Source organism: Octopus sinensis, linkage group LG14, assembly GCF_006345805.1.
Source record: "Octopus sinensis linkage group LG14, ASM634580v1, whole genome shotgun sequence".
Taxonomy (NCBI): Eukaryota; Metazoa; Mollusca; class Cephalopoda; order Octopoda; family Octopodidae; genus Octopus; species Octopus sinensis.
In genome coordinates, this window is record NC_043010.1 from 66,145,022 (window position 1) to 66,171,250 (window position 26,229).

The 26,229-nt window shown below is 40.3% G+C and overlaps 1 protein-coding gene across 5 annotated transcripts in view; it reads right to left on the reverse strand.

Moving 5' to 3' along the window:
- LOC115219551 (huntingtin) overlaps positions 1–26,229 on the reverse strand; it is a 125,283-nt gene that overhangs the window by 15,779 nt on the left and 83,275 nt on the right. For 4 of the 5 annotated variants that reach the window (XM_036509150.1, XM_036509149.1, XM_029789760.2 and 1 more), the window contains 17 exons: positions 26,035–26,211; positions 24,032–24,108; positions 22,594–22,729; positions 20,841–20,960; positions 18,805–19,023; positions 16,215–16,442; positions 14,439–14,616; positions 12,848–12,928; positions 10,793–10,930; positions 9,093–9,269; positions 7,452–7,549; positions 6,110–6,264; positions 4,888–4,956; positions 3,131–3,245; positions 2,151–2,420; positions 809–964; positions 62–249 (listed from right to left, as the gene is read on the reverse strand). In XM_036509150.1, the coding sequence (XP_036365043.1) occupies positions 62–249; positions 809–964; positions 2,151–2,420; positions 3,131–3,245; positions 4,888–4,956; positions 6,110–6,264; positions 7,452–7,549; positions 9,093–9,269; positions 10,793–10,930; positions 12,848–12,928; positions 14,439–14,616; positions 16,215–16,442; positions 18,805–19,023; positions 20,841–20,960; positions 22,594–22,729; positions 24,032–24,108; positions 26,035–26,211 (2,582 nt within the window). Of the gene's footprint in view, positions 1–61; positions 250–808; positions 965–2,150; positions 2,421–3,130; positions 3,246–4,543; positions 4,588–4,835; positions 4,957–6,109; positions 6,265–7,451; positions 7,550–9,092; positions 9,270–10,792; positions 10,931–12,847; positions 12,929–14,438; positions 14,617–16,214; positions 16,443–18,804; positions 19,024–20,840; positions 20,961–22,593; positions 22,730–24,031; positions 24,109–26,034; positions 26,212–26,229 lie in introns of those variants that run through there. The other variant, XM_036509152.1, reaches the window with a different exon arrangement.

Consider the following 26,229-nt stretch of genomic DNA (forward strand, 5'->3'; position numbering starts at 1 on the left):
GAAGGATTAGTTACTATCAGTTAGTATTAAAAAGAATTTTTTAAAATCTTTTTTAACGTACTGTGAAATTACTGCAAGGTGTCGCAGGAGGAAGTCTGTGACCATTGGAATAATCTGCTTAGTAAGATCTATAATCCCAGCTTCTAAAATGTATAGGATGCCGTGGAGTGCATGTGTCTTACTCGGTAGATGAGTACTCTTCAGGCCAGCATCAAGCATTTTAAACAGTCTGTCAGCTGCTTGGCATTCCTGCAAACAGTAGAAAGGAAGATAGATAAGAACAAGTGCAAGCTAAAACAGAAAAGGCAACCAAACATCTAACTCTTTAGAAATTCACCTCTTGACATACACATTTTCTTTTTTTCAATTTCCATAAAAAATATATCTAGCGTCCATTTTATTCAAGTAGGTCTTAGGCTTTCAGTGGTCTAAGGACCTTGTAACGAGCGAATGCTTTCATAGAGAAAAAGAGAAAAGAGAAGAAAGGAAAGAGAATCTGTATATAAGGAAGAATAAGTACATAAATTATTATTTTGGATTATCATCATCATCATCATCGTTCAACGTCCGTTTTCCATGCTGGCATGGGTTGGACGGTTTGACTGGGGTACAGTGCAGCCTTTGACTGAAGTGCAAAGAGAAAGGCGACTTCAACAACAACTGAAGCTGATATCAGACAAGTGATTGGGGGGGGGGGTGCAAGAGAAAGACAAATTTTTAAAAAATAAATAAAATTTCAAAATTAAAAAAAAATTTTTTTTTTAAATTAAAAGTCAAAGAAAACAAGTGAAGAAAGAAATGAACGTACAACTCCGACAAGACCGGCAGATTTGCAAATACCAACATTCAAGTATTGCAATACCAGTTCATCTTCTGCAGGGTGCACCTTCTGCACGTCTAATAGAGTTTCCAACATCCATTCAAACTGGAAGCGTTCAGTGAAGAGATCAGACAAACATACAATCTGTTGGCAGAAAAATGAGAAGACATGGAATAGAGGGACAATAATTCATTCTACAATAGGCACAAGGCCTGACATTTTAGGGGAAGGATTTAGTCGATTACATTGGCCCCAGTATTCAACTGGTACTTATTTTATTCACTAAAAGGATGCATGATAAAGTGGGATGGAAGCACTCCGTCGGTTTCGACGACGAGGGTTCCGGTTGATCCGAATCAATGGAACAGCCTGCTCGTGAAATTAACGTGTAAGTGGCTGAGCACTCCACAGACACGTGTACCCTTAACGTAGTTCTCGGGGATATTCAGCGTGACACAGAGAGTGACAAGGCCGGCCCTTTGAAATACAGGTACAACAGAAACAGGAAGTAAGAGTGAGAGAAAGTTGTGGTGAAAGAGTACAGCAGAGATCACCACCATCCCCTGCCGGAGCCTCGTGGTGCTTTAGGTGTTTTTTCGCTCAATGAACACTCACAACGCCCGGTCTGGGAATCGAAACCGCGATCCTATGACTGCGAGTCCGCTGCCCTAACCACTGGGCCATTGCGCCTCCACGCATGATAAAGTAGACCTCAGCAGAATAATAACAATTGTAACTGTTTTCACTACAAGTTCAAGGCCTTTCATTTTGGGGGAGGGTCTTAGTGGATTACAGGGGAAATCCCAATGCTCAACTGGTACTTGTTTTATCAACTCTGAAAGGATTAACCCTTTCGTTACCAACCTGGCTGCAGCTGGCCAAAAAATTTTGGGGCTCAAACGACTAACCCTGCCTAAGCCAGCCAAGTGAACCCATTGATATTTAAATGTGAATTTCAGTACAAATCTTGTTAGTAAATTCGTGAAAACACTTCATTTCACTTTGTAAATAGTTGAGTCACAGTATCTGACACTGGTGTGTTTACGTCCCCCGTAACTTAGCGGTTCGGCAAAAGAGACCGATAGAATAAGTACTAGGCTTCCAAAGAATAAGTCCTGGGGGTCGATTTGCTCGACTAAATGCAGTGCTCCAGCATGGCCGCACTCAAATGACTGAAACGTGTAAAAGAGTAAAAGAGTTAGCATTTTGGAGGAAGAGGGGATGGGTGGCGAGTGGCAGAAGAAGAAGAATGTGAGTTCTAGAGCAGGTGGTGGTGGTGGTGGTGGTGGTGGTGGTGTTGGCGGAGCGTGTGAATATAAACAATACTTACTGATTTGACCACAGCATTGACCAACATCGGAGGAGGCTTTGGTTTTGCAGTTGGAGAAAGCCACTGACCATAGAGCTCCAACAAAAACTGAAGGCAGGAATGGATGTCAAGGCCACTGACTGAAATTGACCTTTCCCGGCCTCCGTCTGTCGTCGATGGTGTCTGCTTCTTACGTTGGATAGGCGGACTCTCCATAGACTCCGGACTGTCCGATTCGGACAGACTCATCTCTAGCATTCCCACTATGGTCCATATTGAATCGATGGAGATCTGGTTTTGTGAACAGGAAAGAAACGTGACAGGAATCGTTTATAACAAAAGTAAAAGTTAAAAAAAAAAAAATTAAATTAAAAGATAAAAATGTAAAAGAGCTCAAGAGAGGGAGAGAGTGGTATGGAAACTAAACAAAAGGGTAAGGGATGTGTGTGAAGAGACAGAGAGAGAAAGAGAAGAGAGAGGGAAAGACGGAGAGAGAGAAAAGAGAAGAATTAAAAATTAAAGGAGGGAAATGTATAGGAAAAGAAAGTGAAAAAATACATATATACATATATATATATATATATATATATACCAATTAAGGACTGAACACGAAAAGTGGACAGTCAACATGCTAGATATAGACGTCAAATTGCCATTCTCCACAAAAGATTTGAGAACATAATCTTTTGTGGAGAATGGCGATTTGACGTCTATATCTAGCATGTTGACTGTCCACTTTTCATGTTCAGTCCTTAATTGGTATATATAAATATTTTAATCTTCGGATTCTTTTTTAATATGCTGGACCACTGGTTTTAATTGATAAAGGATTTCTACCCTTAATTAATTTTATATATATATATATATATATATATATATATAGAGAGAGAGAGAGAGAGAGAGAGGTGGCAAGTCATACAAAAGGAGAGAGAAAGAAAGAGAAAAGGAAAAACAAAGAGGCAGAAACTAACAGAACGTGTGTGTTTTGCTGTAGTACTGACCTGGCCAAGCATCAGTTCTTCTTCTCCGATTTCTCTCTCAAGATTTACCTCAAGCATCTGAAGGAAGGATGAATCAGGGTGGCCATTTCTGGAACTGGAATTACTGCTCACAGGACTAGAGGGCAAAAAAAAAAAAAGATAATGTAGGTGCAGGTGTGGTTGCGTGGTAAGAAGACGTTTGCTTCCCAACCACATGATTGAGGGTTCAGTCCCACTATGTGTGTGTGTGTGACACCTTGGGCAAGTGCCTTCTACTATAGCCCCATGCCAACCAAAGCTTTGTGAGTGGATTTGGTAGACAAAAACTGAAAGAAGCCTCTCTGTGTGTTTGTGTCTGTTTATCCCCCATCACCACTTGCCAACAGATGTTGGTATGTTTAAATCTCTGTTACTTAGCAGTTCGGCAAAAGACACCAATAGAATAAGTACTAGAGTTGATTCATTCGACTAAAAATGCTTCACGCTGGAGCCCCAGCATGGCCACAGTCCAAGTGAGTCATTGGTAATGGCTGTTAGAGCAAAAGGCCTCCCAGCAATCTATAGGCACCAGGTTAGTAGTAAGTGACACCTAGCTACATCATCATCATCATCAACCAGCATGGGTAACATCATGCTTGCATGGATCAGATGAGACTTCGCTGAGACAACCTTTTCTACAGCCAGATGCCTTCCTGACACCAAAACCTCGCTTGAGTCTAAGCAAAGAAATAATCCTTTGGTTTACTGAACAACAAGCTTTCACAGAGGATTGCGAATAACACTGTTGGAGCGAACAGTGAAAATTTTAGAAAATTACTATTTTTAAATTTCACAACGTGAGATATTCAGCAACAGTACTTTGTAGTAAAGATTGTTTGCCAACATAACATGGTAGTCCTGGTTTAGGACTAAGCCCCAGGAGACATTGTCTCCAGCTGGCTATACAACACAATCTATGTCCTTATATTTGCAAACAAGGGAATCTAGCAACCCCGCTCAGCTCAAAACAATATCTGTGTATCACTATTTCCAGGTTATTTCCCTTCATCAGCACGGAATAATTGCTCGGCTAGAGGTGGTGCTGCCGAATTCTCGTTTGAAATATATAGTTTTCAAAGTGACAACTAGTCAACTGATCTATAAATTAGAAAATTACTATTTTTAAATCTCACAATGAGAGATATTCAGCAACAGTACTTTGGAGTAAAGATTGTTTGCCAACTTAACATGGCAGTCCTGTAATTTAGCCCCAGGAGACATTGTCTCCAGCTGGCTATACAACATGATCTGTGTCCCTTGTTCGAAAATATAAAGACACAGATCGTGTCGTACAGCCAGCTGGAGACGATGTCTCCTGGGAGTGAATTACAGTAACATTAGTCCAAAACCAGGACTGCCATATTATGTTGGCAAACAATCTTTACTAGTGAAAATGTTGTTCACAAGCAGTGCACACATATCAAGATAAGTAAGAATATATATTTCTTTACTGCCCATAAGGGGCTAAACACAGAGGAGACAAACAAGGACAGACAAACGGATTAAGTCGATTACATCGACCCAGTGCGTAACTGGTACTTAATTTATCGACCTCGGAAGGATGAAAAGCAAAGTCGACCTCGGCGGAATTTGAACTCGGAACGTAACAGCAGACGAAATACGGCAACGCATTTCGCCCGGCGTGCTAACTTTTCTGCCAGCTCGCCGCCTTCATAAGTAAGAATATAGAGTCAGCCACACACAAAATTTGGTTAAAAAATAAAAGAATTCTCTCTTACTTTGAGCTGCATATACGCTGTATGTGTTGTTCAATGAAGCCACGGAGTGTGGCAAGCTTCTTCCCACATCTGAAATGAGATTGGTTTTATATAAAAGTTTTAAAAGGTTTGATTGTGGAGAACTGGGACACGAAATGTAAACATTAATAAACCTTTCTACTATAAGCACAAGGCCTGGAATTTGGTGGGAGGGGACTAGTCGATTACTTTGATCCCTGTGCTCAACTGGTACTTAATTTATAGACCCCAAAAGGATGAAAAGTAGAGCTGGTTTCAGCTGGGTTGGTATCAAAAGGGTTAAGAATTGTTTCTCTATATATTTTAACCCTTTTGTTACCATATTTCTGTTGAAATGCTCTGTGTTTCTTTCACTTAATTTTAAATATAACAAAGAATTAAGTAAAATGTTTACATCTCTGTTACTTAGCAGTTCGGCAAAAGACACCAATAGAATAAGTACTAGAGTTGATTTATTCGACTAAAAATGCTTCACGCTGGAGCCCCAGCATGGCCACAGTCCAAGTGAGTCATTGGTAATGGCTGTTAGAGCAAAAGGCCTCCCAGCAATCTATAGGCACCAGGTTAGTAGTAAGTGACACCTAGCTACATCATCATCATCATCAACCAGCATGGGTAACATCAATTTAATATCTACTTTTCCATGCTTGCATGGATCAGATGAGACTTCGCTTAGTTATCATTAAGCTAGTGTTAGGAACATAAATTGCGACTAAAGTTTGGTGGAAGATTTTAATTCAAAACTTATGAAGACAAGACATTTGTACTCAGAGCCAGAGGCGGTTTCAGCTGGGTTGGTAACGAAAAGGTTAAGAATTGTTTCTCTATTATATATTTTAACCCTTTCATTACTGTATTTATTTTGAGATGCTCTGTGTTTCTTTCAATTAATTTTAAATATAACAAAGAATTTAGTAAAGTAACTTGGTTATCATTAAGCTAGTGTTAGGGACATAAATTGTGACTTAGGTTTGGTGGAAGATTTTAATTCAAAACTTATGCAAACAAGACATTTGTACTCAGAGCCAGGTTGGTAACGAAAGGATTAAGGGACTTGTCAATTGTCAACTGGGGGCTTCATGTGGCACCAGCACCACTGCTTTTTATGTGCCAAGAAAAGAACATAGGTATAAAATTAAAAAAGAAAACAAGGAAAACTTTTCAAAACAATAAATAATAATAATTATTATTATTCAACACTTACTTTGTATGGAGAAATGCTAAAGGTTTATCCCGTGGGGCCATTTCATAGCGACTGTTAGAAGGATTGCCAGGAGAAGGTGTCAACATAGATTGTACTAATAAGGATGTTATAGCTTTCACAGCCAAAACCATTGCTTGCGATCTTTCCATTTCTTCCTGAAATGAAAAAGAGAAAGATAAATAATAAACATGAACCAGCTTTTTGATAGTCTTAAATATAAAAAGATGGGTGGTTTGGCATTAGCAATAGAGCATCAGATAAAATGTAGTAGTAGTAGTAGTACAGCAGTAGTAGTAGCTAGCAGCAGCAGTAGTAGTAGTAGTATAGTAGTAGTAGTAGTAGTAGTAGTAGTAGTAGTAGTAGTAGCAGCAGCAGCAGCAGCTATAATAATGGCAATTTCAAATTATGGTGCAAGGCCAGCAATTTCAGGTCGAGGGTAGGTCGAACCCAATACACAACTGGTACTTATGTTATAGACCCCGAAAGGATGAAAGGCAAGTTCAACCTCAGTGCTATTTGAACTCAGAACACAAAGACAGATGAAATGCCATTCAGCATTTTGTCCAGCATCCTAATGATTCTGCCAGCACACCACTTTAAAACTGTTATAATCATATTATCATTGGTAATAGTAACAGCAGTAATGGCAGTAGTACTCAATACTCTGGCTGTGATGCTTAAAATACTAAACGACCCTCGAATTTTAAATTCAAAATGTTCAGTTTTCTTTTACATTTAACCTTTCGGCATTTAAACTGGCTTTATCCAGTCTCTCACACCTACCCTACAATGTCATGCTAAAAGTAAATAATCCCATAATCGAAATCTCAAAGCTATGAGACAATGCATGATTAAGTGAAAACAAGATGAACAAAAGCACTCAGAGGACACAAACCTCCGCCAAGGCAACACCGACGTCCTCTCAACGATTAGCCAGAGAGGATTTTTAAAATGAGAATATCTGAAATAAACTCGACTGCTCTCACAAATGGGAATACTAAAAATGAAACCAACTGCTCTCAAAAATTAAGTAACAAAAAAAATAGCAGGAAAAATAATCCAGAATCCTCATCCAGTACCGGATCGATCCCAAAATCTAATCAGTTTGTGCCAGTCACAAGGCCAAACATCTCTGAAAGTTTCATCCGAATCCATTCAGGGCTTCTTGAGATATCTTGTCCACAGACCAACAAACAAACATGATTAAAAACAATACCTCTGCCTTCGCTAAGGCGGAGGTAATAAATAAGTATTACACTTGAAAAAAAACTCATCTGAATGCTAAAGGGTTTAACAAGTCAAAAATTCTTGGAGACATATTAAAAAAAAAAAAAGGACCCACCTCAGGAGAAAGATGTTCCTCTTCCATGGAGGGTGCAGAACTAACCACACCCAACAAACTCATCCAGGTTTCTTCAAACTGTTGTCGACTAATCCAACCTATAAGAGACGAAGAGTATTCATCAAAAACACAAACAGCAAAATACCAGCTTGCCACCTTAATAATAATAATAATAATAATAAAACAATTCCTGTTGTCATAGGTGCCCTAGAAATGGTAGCAAAAGGGGCTGATTCCTGCCTAGCTCGGATACCAAGAAACCCCAAAATGGCAGAAATTCAAAAGATAGTGCACATGGGAACTGCCCATATCCTACGTAAAATACTGTCTATGTAATCTCAAATTTTAAAACAAACATAATTTTCTTATGGTTTCTTAACCCTTTCGTTACTATATTTCTGACCAAAATACACCCCTTATGTGTTTCAATTAATTTCTAACATAATCATAAATTTAGTCTGGTTTCATTAAACAACTATAACTTTTTTATTTATCAATATATTAACGTGAATTTTGGAAGATAATTTAATGAAATGTTCTCAACCAATTCTATACTATAATTTTTGTCACAAAGTGACTCTAATTGCAGGTAGATACAGGTAAATTCAACAACATATAAAATTATTAAAATTTTGTTCAAACATCACTATAGAAAATGGGTTATTAGCTAATATTCAATTAGGTATACAACAAAATTTTATGATAGAATTTGTTATTCTGGGTAACTTTCTGATACCCATAATAATATTTATGGCAAAATAGTCTTAATTTCATTTAAGGTTATGGGAAACCACTAACTATCCTTTCTTTCATTTTGTTTACATTTAGCATAACGGTTCGTTTCCGCCGTAATGATTTCAAATAGGCTCATTCGAAAAAGTAAAAAGAAATAGTCTAAAGCTTTACTCTTTTGGGAAAGTCTGTGGCTTGGTCCAGTTTCTTCAGAAAAATCACCGAAAGAAACAGTTTTTAAATTTTCACTCCATTCAGGTGCCAATTCATTTTCTTTATTGCTGTCGGAGCTCTCGGATTCACTGTTTTCATTTTTGGAAAATGAAACATCAGATTCATTATCAAATACCACATGCTTTTTTTTTCCAGTCATAGAGTTAGATTTATGAAGGTCTTCAGAAGAAAATCCTTCGAATTCTGACTTGCTGCTTGATATAATGAAATTCGTATCCATTTTTTGTCAGAATTACAAATTTTGAAAACACAATAGGAACAAATTTCGGAAAAAAATCTCCCAAAATTCACGGAATTAAAATTACACTTCGATTTTTGTACAAAACTGTAGTTGAACTCTTTACAAAGTATAATACGTATTTTCACGAATGTACTAAAGAGATTTGCTCTGATATTCTCATTTAAATATGAATAGGTAAATTCGGGCGGTTTTGGGCAGTTTGGTCACATTAACCAAAATTTTTTTCGGGCGGTTTGGTAACGGAAGGGTTAAACATTCTCTAGAACAGCACTATGTACAAAACCAAATATATGGCACCCTAGGCATAACACCAACAGGAACTTCTAACTTGTTGTCTCTTGAGGTCTCTGGGTGAGACTTGGAGCCAACTTGTACAAATGCAAAGCAAAAGTCAAAGATAAAATAATAATAATAATAATAATATGTTAACAAACCTAAAGAATTGACTCTGAAGACAAACTCTTTCAGGACTTCCTTGTCCAGCAGATAGTCTAACGGTAATGGAGGTAACTTGGTCCGCATCTCCCCACTTGGTGAGGGCATCCAGCCCATCTTCCAGACAAGGGGTGGTGTTCGAGCATAACTGTTCAACAAAGGTAGCCGGGCAAGACCTGACAAAGTTTGTAGGGTTCACAAAGAATTGAAAAGAAAAAGTGGAAATGAATAAGAAACAGTTTGGCACCCAGAATGGTAATCTAAAGAAAAACACAGAAGAGAGGAAAAAACATCATTGTCATCATCATCATTGTTATTATTAATATTATTATTGTGAAAATCAAATCAAATCAAATCAAAATAGATGAACATCAACGGAATTTGTATCTTTGTGGTACCAGTGCCGGTGGCACACAAGAAAACCATCCGAACGTGGCCGTAGCCAGTACCGCATCGACTGGCCTCCGTGCTGTGGGCACGTAACAAACACCATCCGATCGTGGCCGTTCGCCAGCCTCATCTGGCACCTGTGTCGGTGGCACATAAAAACACCATCCGAGCGTGGCCGTCTGCCAGCCTCGTCTGGCACCTGTGTCGGTGGCACATAAAATCACCCACTACACTCTCGGAGTGGTTGGCATTAGGAAGGGCATCCAGCTGTAGAAACACTGCCAGATCTGACTGGCCTGGTGCAGCCTTCGGGCTCCCCAGACCCCAGTTGAACCGTCTAACCCATGCTAGCATGGAAAGCGGACGTTAAATGATGATGATGATGATGAAAGTATGTGAAGCAGGATTAAAGGATTAACTGAGAGAATTACAAGTTGTTTCAGATGATCACACAAGATGCATACACAATGTGCACAAAGTTAGATTAGTTTAGAGATTTGAAGAGAAGAATTTAAGAGACAGAGAGATAGATACATCATCATCACCGTTTAACGTCCGCTTTCCATGCTAGCATGGGTTGGACGATTTTGACTGAGGGCTGGCGAACCAGATGGCTGCACCAGGCTCCAATCTTGATCTGGCAGAGTTTCTACAGCTGGATGCCCTTCCTAACACCAACCACTCCGAGAGTGTAGTGGGTGCTTTTACATGCCACTAGCACGGGGGCCGGTAAGGCAATACTGGCAACGACCTTGCTTGAATCTTTTTATACATGCCACCACGCTCGCATGGTGCCTTTCATGTGCCACCGGCACGGAAGCCAGTTAGCCGCTCTGGCAACGATCACGTTCAGATGGTGCTCTTAGCACCCTACTAATATGGGGCTCGAGTGCCAGTAAGGTGATGCTGGTAACGATCACACTCGAATGATGCTTTTTACGTGCTACTGGCATGGAAGGCGATTAGCCGCTCTGTCAATGATCACACTCGTATGGTGCTCTTTGCACCTTGCTAGCACGGATGCCAGTCATCGAATTGGTCATAGAAGGAAAAAGAAAGGCAGAGAGTTGGATAGAAAAAAAGAGAAATGCTGAGAAAGATGAAAAGAGAAACGAGAGAGAGAGAGAGAGAGAGGAAGATAGAGAAACAGATAAAGAAGAGAGAGAGAAAGGAATCTAGAGATAAAGTGGGGAGAAGGGTGAAAAGTGGGAGTGAGAGAGAGAGGAGAGTGAGATAATGTTAAAGGGAAGGAAAGAAAAAAAGAAAGACAGAGTAATGAGAGAGAAAGAGAGAAAAATCTGTACGTTACCAACGATGATTTTACGAATGGGAGCAATCAAAAAGAGTGGCAGATGTTGATCCATTTGGCAACTGAGGCTGAGATGAGAGCGCAGACAATGCACCAGTTCAGATATATGATCACAGGACACAACCACGTGGTGGTAATCTAGGGAAAGACAACAAAGTGGAAGAGAGAGAGAATAAGGATAATACATGTCGAAATATGTAAAAATTGAGTTATTCTTAATCACATTATAATTAACTAATTAACCTCATCTTTAAAGATGAAATACGTTTTTTTTTACAATGTAGGAGTGGCCGTGTGGTAAGTAGCTTGCTTATGAACCACATAGTTCTGGGTTCAGTCCCACTGCATGGCAACTTGGGCAAGTGTCTTGTACCAAGTGCCTTGAGCCAACAAAAGCCTTGTGAATGGATTTGGTAGATGGAAACTGAGAGAAGCCTATCGTATATATGTGTGTGTGTGTTTATGTTTGTGTGTCTGTATTTGTCCCCCCAACATTGCTTGACAACCGATGCTGATGTATTTACGTCCCTGTAACTTAGTGGTTTGGCAAAAGAGACTGATAGAATAAGTACTAGGCTTACAAAGACTAAATTCTGGGGGTCGATTGTTCGACTAAAGGCAGTGCTCCAGCATGGCCACAGTCAAATGACTGACACAAGTAAAAGTCTAAAAGACATCATGCCGGGTGAAATGCTTAGCAGTATTTCGTCTGCTGTTACGTTCTGAGTTCAACTTTCCCTTTCATCTTTGCAGGGTCGCTCAAACAAGTACCAGTTATGCACTGGGGAAATGTAATCAACTTAATCCCTTTGTCTGTCCTTCTTTGTCCCCTCTATGTTTAGCTTCCGGTGGGCAATAAAGAAATAAATATCTATATCTACAAAACATTTCAATCTCCGATCATCATCAGGTATTTTATTCCAAGATGTCTTCACACATGTCAAATGTCTGAACCAGCACAGTCTTCTGCTGTCCACACTACAGACGATTTCTCTACTGCCTTTATTTTCTTCTCCCAGCTCATCTATGTTCCACCATCCATACATGCTGACATTACTCATCTAACAGAACAATGCTTGCATCATCTATTATATAAAATCCGTTCTGTCTGTCTGTGTGTGTGTGTCTTCTAGGATCTCGGGCATCCTCCATCTGACTGTGCTCAAATTTGATATGTAGATACTGATGGTATCAGGTCGTGTATAAGTCTTGAAAAAATTACAAAAATCGATTCCAGGTGAGAATGCAATCGATAAAGCCATGGGAACATGCATTTGTAAGCACAAGTACATCAGCTGTTGCAATCGATACTAGGCATACGTGAGAAAAATGCATGTGCAGTTTGCGCAAAAAAAGCTAGTATATTTAAGAGATCAAAAAAGTAAGACGCAAAAGAGATATTTTCTTCAAACTTGGCATGACAGAAGGAAAGACTATTTGGTTTCTCAATAAGTTTTTTTTTTTGCCTTAACTTCATTTAACAAAACCAAAAATTTTATTGAAATAAAGGCATGCTTAATTATTTTTTAATGAAAAGAAAACACTGATTGCTTTTTATTCAGCAGATATGATTCAGTACCGTCCATTGGATGGGGGGCATTTTGCTCGTTTGTGTATATAATACACAAAGGTTGGCAGAATTGTTAGCACAAAAGATGAAATGCTTAGTGATATTTCATGTCTTCGCATCATGAGTTCACATTCTGCTAAGGTTGACTTTGCCTGTCATCCTTTTGAGTTTGATAAAATAAGTACCAGTTGAACACTGGGGTCGATGTAATCGACTTAAAAAAACTCCTGGGTAAGAGTATAAAAACTGCACCCCTCAACAAAGCCATGCCAAGCCAGTGTGGAAGAGTAGGTTCATCAAACTAGTATGATCTCAAGTTCAAATTCACAGCTCCCACATCAGACCATGGTTGGTGGAGAAAACATGCTTGAGGTCATCATCCACAGTGGACCGAACATTGGCAATCCAATCCAGTTCAAATACACAAGTAATGGGCACAAGTAAATAAAAAGCATTTTTAAGCTGATGTGGTCAAGTCTACTTACCATCAAAACTCTGTTTTGGCTGATCATCATGGACATCTTGGTTGGGCAGAATGGCCAGTTTCATACCAGGGAGAACCATTACTGCAACCATTGAAAGTTTGACAACAATCAGTGAGGAAAAGAAGGAAAGAGAAAAACATGGGAATCCTTATATAAAAAAAAAATTTTGTAGCTTTATAGATTCACAAAAGTAGCAAATGGAAATTAAAAGTAATCATAGCAGGAGTGGCTGTGTGGTAAGTAGCTTGCTAACCAACCACATGGTTCCGGGTTCAATCCCACTGCGTGGCATCTTGGGCGAGTGTCTTCTGCTATAGCCCCGGGCCGACCAATGCCTTGTGAGTGGATTTGGTAGACGGAAACTGAAAGAAGCCTGTTGTATATATGTATGTGTATGTGTTTGTGTGTGTGTGTGTGTTTGTTCCCCTAGCATTGCTTGACAACCGATGCTGGCGTATTTACATCCCCGTCACTTAGCGGTTCGGCAAAAAGAGACCGATAGAATAAGTACTGGGCTTACAAAAAGAATAAGTCCCGGGGTCGAGTTGCTTGACTAAAGGCGGTGCTTCAGCATGGCCGCAGTCAAATGACTGAAACAAGTAAAAGAGAGTATAGTTATCCGTCCCATGAGCTGGTATGGACATGTCCTCCACGTCCAGCTAGACCATCCTACCAGGGTTTTACTCTCGTTTGATGAGCAGCTGTGGCTGGAAGAGGTCTTGTGGCTGGATGTGGTTGGGGAAGAATTCCAGAGGTTTGACAACACCTTGGAGGATGCAATGGGGTTGGCATGAGACTGCCCTTGATAGAGAGCACTGGTGGACCCGGTCACCTCTGTGCGTGGTGACACCTCTTGGACCACAAATTTGGAATGACCTCAGCCCTGTCAAGCAAAAGCATGAAGCCAGCCAAGCTTAGACAATTCTATTCATCTGATGTCCTTCAATAAGGATGTTTATATTATATTTTGTAACAAGAATGCTAAGTACTGTTCTCTCTCCCAATTGCTAAACCACCATTGCTCTAAGAAGAAAAAGAACAACACACATTCCATGAATTTCTTCCAGACTGTAATCATTTTCCATCAATAAGCAACATCTGGCTTCATAAGATGTTTAATTAATATAACCCAGGTTATATCATGCTGATGATTTCTAAAAGGAATGAAATAGTCTAAGGGGCAATCTCATGTGGGTTGGTACCAAAAGGGTTAGTCACAAAACTGTTCCATCAGAATCAACTTGGTGACTAAATAACAACCAACCAACCAACCAATGATCTTTAAATACCTATTTCTTTATTACCCACAAGGGGCTAAACACAGAGAGGACAAACAAGGACAGACATAGGTATTAAGTCAATTACATCGACCTCAGTGCGTAACTGGTACTTAATTTATCGACCCCAAAAGGATGAAAGGCAAAGACTACCTTGGCAGAATTTGAACTCACAACGTAACAGCAGACGAAATACGGCCAAGCATTTCGCCCGGCGTGCTAACGATTCTGCCAGCTCGCCACCTTTAAATACCATTCACAAACATTCTTCAAAGATATCAAAATGAAAAAAAAAATTAAAACTTGTAACTTACAGGATTCTAACAAACGATATACAGTCTTCACACAAGTGCAAACCCAGCTTATGTGATCTTTTTGTCCGACCACATTAGCAAGCTGCGGGTTCTGCAATACCACAGAGAGGCCTTCGAGAGCTATTTGGATTTGGTTTGATGGAGGAAGTGTAGAATGCTGAACGAGCCAATTTATCATCTGACAAAAAGAAAAGAAGAAAAAAAAATAGATTAGAATCCTTTTGTGACCAAATTTTTAACAAGTATGACCCACCCACCCCGGCACCTGTGCAGGTGGCACGTAAAAAGCACCCACTACACTCGCGGATTGGTTGGCGTTAGGAAGGGCATCCAGCCATAGAAACTCTGCCAGATCAGACTGGAGCCTGGAGCAGCCCCTGGCTTCCCAGACCCCGGTCGAACCGTCCAACCCGTGCTAGCGCGGAAAACGGACGTTAAACGATGATGATGATGATGATCTTCTACCAGCCCTGCATATTAATTTTGGAAAATAATCAAGAATTCAGAAACGTTTAGTGAAATAAGCAACTTTTGAAAAGAATGTGTTTATTTATCCAACGTGGGCAAGTGTCTTCTACTATAGCCTCGGGCTGACCAAAGCCTTGTGAGTGGATTTGGCAGACAGAAACTGAAAGAAGCCCATCATATATATACATATATTTATGTATGTATGTATATGTTTGTGTGTCAGTGTTTGTTCCCCCAACATCGCTTGACAACCGATGCTGGTGTGTTTACGTCCCCATAACTTAGTGGTTCGCCAAGAGAGACCAATGGAATAAGTACTAGGCTTACAAAGAATAAGTCCTGGGGTCAATTTGCTCGACTAAAGGCAGTGCTCCAGCATAGCCACAGTCAAATGACTGAAACAAATAAAGAATAAAAAGAATAAAGTACCGGGGCTCAATTCATTTGACTCTAAATTCTTCAAGGCAGTGCCCCAGTATGGCCACAGTCTAATAACTGAAATAAGTAAAAGATAAAGATCCAAACTGTGTATTTACTCATTTCATTTCATAATAGAGTCTAAAAAATTATCTTCTCCCGTGGTTTACAATTAGAATTAACGGTTAAGGGGGCCAAAAGTTTAAGGTTTATATTATAGTAGCCCGGCGTTGCCCGGGTATGTAAGAGCCCCTAGTAGGCAACGACTAATCCCAATCTAGTCCTTTCCCTCTAGGGAACGAAGGCGCATGTGTAGGTTGCAATGTCCTCTGTGTATATGATGTTCCTAGCTGTCCCTTTGGGCGAAAACGCGATTTCCCAAAATGGCATGATTTTATCGATTTTTTCTGATGGTAAGGTATTGCATGGAAAACTAACGTCAGAATTAAGTTTCTTAGGGTAACGTTAAGCTTCACCATAAGTTTGGTGAAAATCGATTGCAAGTTGCAAAAACTACAACAGAAAATGTGTTGCATATAAAAAGCTTAGATTCTCGATCCCATGTCGAATTTATCGATTTTTTTCAGAACTGGGGGAACTTTTCAAAATTTTTGCTGCATTAGTTTTGAATTATGACATTGGGCTATGTGTGTGTCAAGTTTCATCAGAATCGGTTGAAAGCTGTGGTCAGGATGAGGGTACAACCTGACAGACACACAGACAGACAAACTGCCGTTTATATAGAGAGAAATCTATAGTAACAATACTGAGGATGTTGGTGGTGAGTTGTAGTGGGGGTGCTAACAGCAGTGGGGACAGTTTTGAGTGGGAGGTGGGGGTGACAGTGGTAACCATGGCGACAACAATAATAGTCAACAGCCAGGTGCTTACCTCTAGTGTTAGTATGATAAACCGACAGACGTCTGTCTGTGACTCCTGAGGCACTGCCGGCTGCCATGGAAACAACATCAACGACTGCAGATACTGCAGCAGTGAGGCAGCAAACTGGAACACAGCATCCATCCAGGCAGCATCTATAAAGAAATCCTCCATCTTCTCCTGGTATTGGATCTCACGAGGACTCATTGGAATTCCAGGAGGGGGGAAATCAACAAGGACCTGAAAAAAAGGAGAGGGTGAAGAAAAAAAAAAGAGAGAGAGAAAATGTAAAATTGAAAATAGATGTTGCAGAAGATTCAAATTTTTCTGACAAAAAGATATTTACTGTCCTGGAACAGAGAATCTTGAAGCACACATAAGGCTATAAATAATAGCATGTAAATAACTGGCACTTCATCGGTTATGATGATGACCGAATTGATCCAATTCACAAGAACAGCTTGCTTGTGAAATTAATGTGCAAGTGGCTGAGTATTCCAGAGACAGGTGTGCCTTTAACATAGTTCTCAGAGAGGATCAGTGTGACATAGAATGTGACAAAGCTGGCCCTTTTGAAATACAGGTACAACTCAATTTTGCCAGCTGAGTGGACTGGATCAATGTGAAATAAAGTGTCTTGCTCAAGGAGACAATGCGTCACTGGGAACTGAACTCACAACCTTCGATCATGAGCCGAATGCCCTAACCACTAAGCCACGTGCCTTCATGTAAATTTTGGGTTAAAAAATGCCTTTTTGGATAGAAAAAATTGAAGGCTGTCTACAGATGTGAATTCATATCCCACAAAAAGCCTTTGATTTTCTGTCCAAAATGAATTTTTCAATCCAATATGTAATGCTGTTATTTATAGCTTTATGTGTTGTGCTTCGAGATACAATGTTCCAACAAAAGAATTATTTTACATTCTCTTAAAAGTTTACCAATTCTTATGATGTCAACAAAAATATTTACATAGCCATGCCAGTGTCATGTAAAAGGCACCTGTGCTTGGTGACACATAAAAGGCCTCTGTACCGCTGCCATGTAAAAGGCACCTGTACTGGTGACACATAAAAGGCCTCTGTGCCGCTGCCATGTAAAAGGCACCTGTGCTGGTGACACATAAAAGGCCTCTGTGCCGCTGCCATGTAAAAGGCACCTGTGCTTGGTGACACATAAAAGGCCTCTGTGCCGGTGCCATGTAAAAGGCACCTGTGCTGGTGACACATAAAAGGCCTCTGTGCCGGTGCCATGTAAAAGGCACCTGTGCTGGTGACACATAAAAGGCCTCTGTGCCGCTGCCATGTAAAAGGCACCTGTGCTTGGTGACACATAAAAGGCCTCTGTGCCGGTGCCATGTAAAAGGCACCTGTGCTGGTGACACATAAAAGGCCTCTGTGCCGGTTGCCATGTAAAAGGCACCTGTGCTGGTGACACATAAAAGGCCTCTGTACCGCTGCCATGTAAAAGGCACCTGTACTGGTGACACATAAAAGGCCTCTGTACCGCTGCCATGTAAAAGGCACCTGTACTGGTGACACATAAAAGGCCTCTGTGCCGCTGCCATGTAAAAGGCACCTGTGCTGGTGACACATAAAAGGCCTCTGTGCCGCTGCCATGTAAAAGGCACCTGTGCTGGTGACACATAAAAGGCCTCTGTGCCGGTTCCATGTAAAAGGCACCTGTGCTTGGTGACACATAAAAGGCCTCTGTGCCGGTGCCATGTAAAAGGCACCTGTGCTGGTGACACATAAAAGGCCTCTGTGCCGGTTCCATGTAAAAGGCACCTGTGCTGGTGACACATAAAAGGCCTCTGTGCCGCTGCCATGTAAAAGGCACCTGTACTGGTGACACATGAAAAGCATGCAGGGTACTCTGCAAAATGACTGATATTAGGAAAGGAATCTGGCCATAGAAACCAAACCAAAAAAGAGCCTTCTGCAGCTGCAGTCAAACCATCTAACCCATACCAGCTTGGAAAATAGACATTAAATGATTATGATGATGATAATGAATATGATGATCCTGTCTGGCATGAGTTGCCGTGGCTAAAACAAACTAGTGTTATGCATAGTTAAGGCCTGACAAGATTCAAACTAGGGACAATAAAAAATGGTTAAATAGATGTAGGAGTGGCTGTGTGGTAAGTAGCTTACTTACGAACCACATGGTTCCGGGTTCAGTCCCACTGCGTGACACCTTGGGCAAGTGTCTTTACTGTAGCCTCAGGCCGACCAAAGCCTTGTGAATGGATTTAGTAGAGGGAAACTGAAAGAGGCCCGTCGTATATATGAATGTATGTATGTATATATGTGTGTGTGTGTGTGTGTTTATGTTTGTGTGTCTGTGTTTGTCCCCCCCCCCAACATTGCTTGACAACCAATGTTGGTGTGTTTACGTCCCCGTACCTGAGCGGTTCGGCAAAAGAGACCGATAGAATAAGTACTAGGCTTACAAAGAATAAGTCCTGGGGTCGATTTGCTCGACTAAAGGCAGTGCTCCAGCATGGCCACAGTCAAATGATTGAAACAAGTAAAAGAGTAAAAAGGGTAAAGAGTAAGAAAAAAAAACAAAAGAAAAGGTAGAAAGTAAAAACACTTACCTGGTGTGGAACAGGGAGCATATTAATCACGCTGTTAATGTGTCGGAAGAGCATGAGCTGGGCAGCCTGGAACAGTGGTTCGTATGTGACTTCGGATGAGCGAGACATATTCACAGGTTCACCACGTAAACATGATGACATCTCGTCCATCCGGTGTTGTTCAAGAGTGCATAAGGTGCCTAAAGAGATACACTCTTTCAAAATAGAAGGGCTGAACTCCTGCAATAAACAGACAAACAAAACAACTATGACAATGCCATCTAACATACAGTACAAGACTACAAACTGGGAATTTGGTAAGAGAATTTATGCTATTTCTTTGTTCTTTTTATGTGTGTGAAGTTGTGCTTTGTCTAGTGTGGTAAGAAGCTAGATTTCTGTGATGACTTTTTTTGTTATCCCTGTCTGAAAAAGAAACTGAGGACCTAAATATCTGAGATAAAAAAAAAAAAAAAGGGCAGTGAGCTGGCAGAAACGTTAGCACGCTGGACGAAATGCATAGCCGTTCTGAGTTCAAATTCCGCCGAGGTTTGACTTTGCCTTTCATCCTTTTGGGGTCAACTGGGGTTGATGTAATAGACTTAATCTTGTCTGTCCTTGTTTGTCCCCTCTATGTTTAGCCCCTTGTGGGGAATAAAGAAATAAGAAGCTATCTTTCCAATTACAGAGTTCTGGATTCAGTCCCATAGCATATGGCACCTTGGGCAAGTGTCTTCAGCTATAACCTCGGGCCAATCAGAGCCTTGTGAGTTGATTTGGTAGTTGAAAACTGAAAGATTCCTATCATATATATATATATATATATATACATTAACAATTAAGGAACGGCCATAATAGGCCATTCACCCACTAGAAATAACAGCCAAAGCTTCTACCGCAAATAAAGATTAATTCCGTAACAGAGAAAATAAAAAAACATTTACCCTGTAATTTTTTTAATTTTCTCCTGTTTACGGAATTAATCTTTATTTGCGGTAGAAGCTTGGCTGTTATTTCTAGTGGGTGAATGGCCTATTATGGCCGTTCCTTAATTGTTAATGTTGAACTTAAAATGGTCTATGACTATTTAATTTTTTTCCCGCTGGGCCGCTGGTGGCAATAAATTCTACAAATTTTCCTTGCCACCCTATATTGATTATATATATATATATATATATATATATATATGTATGTATGTATATATAAGTTTATAAGCTGACAAGAAAAGATGTGTTTAACCCTAGGCGTGGTGAGAACCACTGATGAGTGTTAAGATGCATTAAGCATCAACATGTGAAATCATCGCTCATCTGGCTCTATCCTTGACCATAGGGAGCTTGTCTCCATTGTCAGCTCATTAAGATAGTGCTTTTGTGTATATTGAGTTGTTTTGACTCTTATTTCTAGCAATACTGGCGCTGATTAGTGCCCTTGTTCACTTTAGTGACGTCTATATTTTTGCCTCTGTGTGTGTGTGTGTGTGTGTGTGTGTGTGTGTGTGTGTGAGTTTGTGTTTATGTCTGAGCTTATTCCACCACCACCACCACCACTTGACAATCAGTATTGGTGTGTTTGTGTCTCGGAAACTTAGCAGATCAGCAAAAGAGACTGATAGAATAAGTATTAGGTTTAAAAAAAGGCCTAAAGTTGATTTGTTCGCCAAACCCTTCAAGGTGGTACCCTAGCATGGCTGCAGTCCAACGATCGAAACACATTCAGCTTTCTCATACTAACACACACACATACACACACACATTATTAATAATCCTTTCTACTGAAAGCACAAGGCCTCAAATTTTGGCAGAAGGGATTAAGTCGATTACATCAACCCCAGTGTGTAACTGGTACTCATTTTATCAACCCTGAAAGGATGAAAGACAAAGTTGACCTCGGCAAATTTAAACACAGAACATAATGGCAGACGAAATACTTCTAAGCATTTTACCCAGCATGCTAACAATTCTGCCAGCTCGCTGCCTTCATATATTATCCATAATGAAAACAAAAGATTTTAAAATTAAAAAAAAGAAAAGAAAGCGTTGTACAAGAATTTGTACCTTGGCCATGATAACTGTCAATATATCAGCATAGTCAAGTTTTTGTAAGAGCAGGGCACATTCTCTTGTGTTGGGTTCTGCGCCAAAACATTGATCCTTAACAACAGATAAATACCATTCCTGCAAGGAAAACAGTAAAATGTTTATTTCTCTTTTAAAAGAGCCAGAAATCATATAACCAGAAATTTCTGGGGTTTTTTTAATAAATAAAAAAAAATTCCAAATTAGATTATAATTCACTATTTAATACTTTTTTAAATTCAAAATGATTTCTTTTCATGATTTAAAATTTTTATAAACAGCAATAATTATAATATAAAGGTCTGGAGTATGTTGCAGTGAACACAATAATTTTCAGGACTTTTAATATGATCTTATAAGATGAAACATTTAATTGTTGTTAACAATACTTACATCATCTACACTATTCTTTTACTTGTTTCAGTCATTTGACTGTGGCCATGCTGGAGCACCGCCTTTTAGTCAAACAAATTGTCCCTAGGACTTATTCTTTGTAAGCCCAGTACTTATTTTATCGGACTCTTTTGCCAAACCATTAAGTGACGGGGATGTAAACACAAAAGTAAGGTTAACTTTGACAAACAGTATATAGACAAAAAGTACATTGGTACCACAGAAAATGTAGCTAGTAAAAAGGAACTTTAGCTGTAGAAAGGGTCTCAAAGAACATGGGGAAAAGGGAAGACAAAAAAATGACTCATAGGTTGCTAGTGGATCAAGATATCAAGTTTACTTTAAACCAGAAACCTGTACTGAATGCTAGTAACAGAGAGGACTATCTGAAAGGCACCTACTTAAGAGCCACTTGGTGGTGTTAAGCCAGATTAAGGATTAACTGTCCACCACCCAAGGTCACATACAGTCCATTGGAAGGGGCTTTCAATCAAATTTCACTCTGGAATCAAAGTATGACCTAGAGCTAGGGTAAAAAAAACACTTGTTCAACATGCTGCACACTAGGGTTGAACACAGAACCTTGGAATTGAGAAGAGAACTCTTGAACCACATAGATATTTAAAAGCCATTTGAGGTCTTTGGAAGAAATAATTATTGAGTTATCAACAGTTTCATCAACATTTCTTTCATTTTACATCCTCTTTCTATGCTGGCATGGGTTAGATGAGTCGTCACAGTCCAAGTCAGTTCTTATTCAGTGTTACTGTCACTCTTCTCGATGAGTCAGAGGAATACAACTCACTCACAAGGTATGTTCTATTATTGGCATGGTTTCTGTAGCTGGATGCCCTTCTAAACACCAATCAGTTTACAGTATGTGGTGGCTGCATTTGCTTATTGTGCCACCATCAGAGGTTACCATGTCCTCAGTGAGATGAGACGAAAGAGTCTTCTAAAGCCTACATTGTCTCTGCTCATTTACTAACAACTTTACTAAGTGCATTGAGTGCATTTTATAATGGCACCAACACTAGTGAGGTTGTCTTGTACCCAGCAAGGCAAAAAAGTGCTCACTTACCTTACAGGGCCCCTCTATGGTCAGGGTAAAGTGCCCAACAGAATGAAGAAAATACAAAAGTGACTGCACAAGACTCAGGTTAGAACTAAAATATTCTCCAGTTGTAAAGTGAAGACGTTCAGCTTTTGTGAAGTGGGTAACATGGGACAGCACGTAAAAGGATTAAATTGAGAGGTGATTTATTATCAAAAAGACTCAAGTTTGAATCACAGAGCTGATTGGAGTTAAGAGAATAATTTACTTTAAATCTTATCTTACCTTGTCGACGGTGATATCTGCAACAGGTGGTGTTGGTAAAGATAACGGGTGTGTTCTTTCAGGAGATAAATTACAGCTGTTGGTTGGGCAGAGAACTTGATGGAATTTGCTCAGAAGAGAGGCCAACCGTGCATGACTATGAAATGATAAAAGTTATAAGAAAGAGAAATGATGGTGAATGTTTACAGACAGAATATTAAACACACACACACACATTCCTTCATGCATGTATAATATTCATCATCCAGATCGTTTAATGTCTGTTTTCCATGCTGGCATGGGTTGGACGGTTTGACAGGCGGCGAGCTGGCAGAAACGTTAGCACGCCGGGCGAAATGCTTAGCGGTATTTCGTCTGCGTTACGTTGTGAGTTCAAATTTCGCTGAGGTCGACTTTGCCTTTCATCCTTTCGGGGTCGATAAATTAAGTACCAGTTACGCACTGGGGTCGATGTAATCGACTTAATACCTATGTCTGTCCTTGTTTGTCCGCTCTGTGTTTAGCCCCTTGTAGGTAATAAAGAAATAGGTTTGACAGGAGCTGGCCAGACTCCAATTGTCTGTTTTGGCATGGTTTCCATGGCTGGAGGCCCTTGCTAACACCAACCACTTTCCAGAGTGTGCTGGGTCCTCTTAATGTGCTACCAGCACAGGTGCATTTACACAGCAGTGGTACGAGCACATTTTACATGGCACTGATACCTGTAAAAGACAAGCTTGTATGTCTGGATGACTGTGATTTCACTTACCACACACACACATACACACACGATGGGCTTCTTTCAGTTGCTGTCTTCTGAATCCACTCACAAGACTTTGGTCAACCTGAGGCTATATTCTGACACCTACCATATTCTGAGCTCCTTGTTTCCCTGGGCATGGATTCACTGAAGCTCCGGCGTCTGGCGACGGACTTGGTAAACACCCACAAAGTTATCAACCACCTCACCAACAACAACACTGAACACCTTTTTGATCTCCATGTGTCTAACACACGTGGACATGCCTACAAAGTCAGAAAACAACACAGCTCCCATGACTTTCGGAAACATTTTTTCACGCTCAGAGTTGCTGAAGCATGGAATAAACTGCCTGCGTTAGTTGTTGACTGCCATGACACAGCATCCTTTAAGGCCCTCATGCTTTCCGAAATCCGCCGAAACTACACCTGATTATATATACACTTTAGATGAGTTGTAGTGCACCTGAGCACTGTACACAATTATTATTATTATAAGACACTTTCCCAAGGTGTCACACAGTAGGACTGAACCTGGAACCATGTGGTTGGGATGCAAACTTCTTACCACACAGCCACAGACTCATACCAGATCATCATCCTTAAGAGACAAGTGAACAGAACCTAGCAGCCTCATTAAAGCATAACTTCAACAACTACAGAATACAAACCAAGACTTGTTCAAGAAGAAAACACTTACCGTTTAGCCAGTCCATTGTTTTTTATGAACTGCACTAGTTTCTCCAAGTCTTCTAATGGCAATTGGTTACTGCTTTCCTAAAACATAAATATGTACAAAGAATTACAAACAGAGAAGTATAATGAATTAGCTACTAAGACATCATCATCATCATCATCATTTAGCGTCCATTTTCCATGCTAGCATGGGTTGGACGGTTCAACTGGGGTCTGTGAAGCCGGAAGGCTTCATCAGGCCCAGTCAGATCTGGCAGTGTTTCTACGGCTGGATGCCCTTCCTAACGCCAACCACTCCATGAGTGTAGTGGGTGCTTTTTACGTGCCACCTGCACAGGTGCCAGACAGAGCTGGCAAACGGCCACGAACGGATGGTACTTTTACGTGCCACCGGCACGGGGCCAGGCGAGGCTGGCAACGGACAGATGTAAATATATCCAGGCAAGTATGAGAAGCACCGATTTGAGATGGAGAGAAAAACCAATTTGTGATGGAGAGAAAAACCAATTTCACCAAGCCAACAAAGGAGTCTCAACTTCATCGCTTGGCTTACCAAAAATAGCAGCCAAGTCTCCTTGTTGTCTTAAATACAGAAATACACCTTAGATAATGTAATTCAAGATTCTGCTAACCTAGCGGATTTAGAACCCCAGTGTTCCAAGAGTTGAGATGTGTTTTAACCCTTTTGATAGCAACTTGCCTTAAATTGACCCTGGTTTTAGGATACAAATTCCCTGCTTTAACCCTTTAGCATTCAGATTTCTTCATCAAATGTAATGCTTATTTATTCACATTGTTTTGAATTAATCATGAATTATCTCGTAGCTTTATCTGTTAATCCAACTGGACTAATTAAACTTTACGACATGATTCAGGATTGAATTTGGCTTTATTTTTCATTGCAGACTTACATCTGAGGCAGGACATCTCACTACCTCGAACGTTAGTAATGTAACCACTGTTAGGCAGCGAGCTAGCAGAAATGTTAGCACGCCAGGTGAAATGCTTAGTTGTATTTCGTCTGCCACTACGTTCTGAGTTCAAATTCCACCGAGGCCGATTTTGCTTTTCATCTTTTCGGGGTTGATTAAATAAGTACCAGTTACGCACTGGATTTGATGTAATCGACTTAATCCGTTTGTCTGTCCTTGTTTGGTCCCCTCTGTATGTAGCCCCTTGTGGGCAGTAAAGAAATAAGTAATGTAACCACTGTTAAGTGGCTGATAAATTACCTTGTGAAGGTTGAAATAGCAGAGCAAAATAGCAGAAACAATTTATAAGATCTCCACTTTCTTATCTTTACCTCCACCACTGCCACCACCACACTATCCAATCAGTATAATTATTGTTCCTTCACAAGATTGTACAAGACAAAATTATTGTATGAGACTAAAACCCTTCAAGGTGGTGCTCCAGCATGGCCACAGTCAAATGACTGAAACAAGTAAAAGATAAAACATATTACTCTTTTACTTGTTTCAGTCATTTGACTGCGGCCATGCTGGAGCACCGCCTTTAATCGAGCAACTCGACCCCGGGACTTATTCTTTTGTAAGCCCAGTACTTATTCTGTCGGTCTCTTTTGCCGAACCGCTAAGTAACGGGGACATAAACACACCAGCATCGGTTGTCATGCAATGCTAGGGGGACAAACACAGACACACAAACACATACATGCATATATATACATATATATGACGGGCTTCTTTCAGTTTCCGTCTACCAAATCCACTCACAAGGCTTTGGTCGGCCCGAGGCTATAGTAGAAGACACTTGCCTAAAGTGCCACGCAGTGGGACTGAACCCGGGACCATGTGATTGGTAAACAAGCTACTTACCATACATACACATACACACATAATTGTCCAAGACGGTTCACAAAAGACTTCAAATGTATTGTCTTCTGGCCCCATGTATGCGTACCCATGTGCAAGTTCCCATGTCCTGTACTCATGTTCGTGCATTACAGAGAAAAGAATCGATCATATCAGAGCAAGAAGAACTTACTTCAACCACTTCTGCAAGAAGTGTCTCGAGTCTTCTGCAGGCAATACTGTCACAAATGCGGGCCACAGATAAATGGTGGGTGTGCAGGAATTTGTCAATTAGCAAAGTCAAAAGTGCACCGCTCTGGCTCAGATGAATCGCTTCTAAACACTGCAGAGTTTTCTTCACAAGAGATGGCTACAAATAAACAAATAA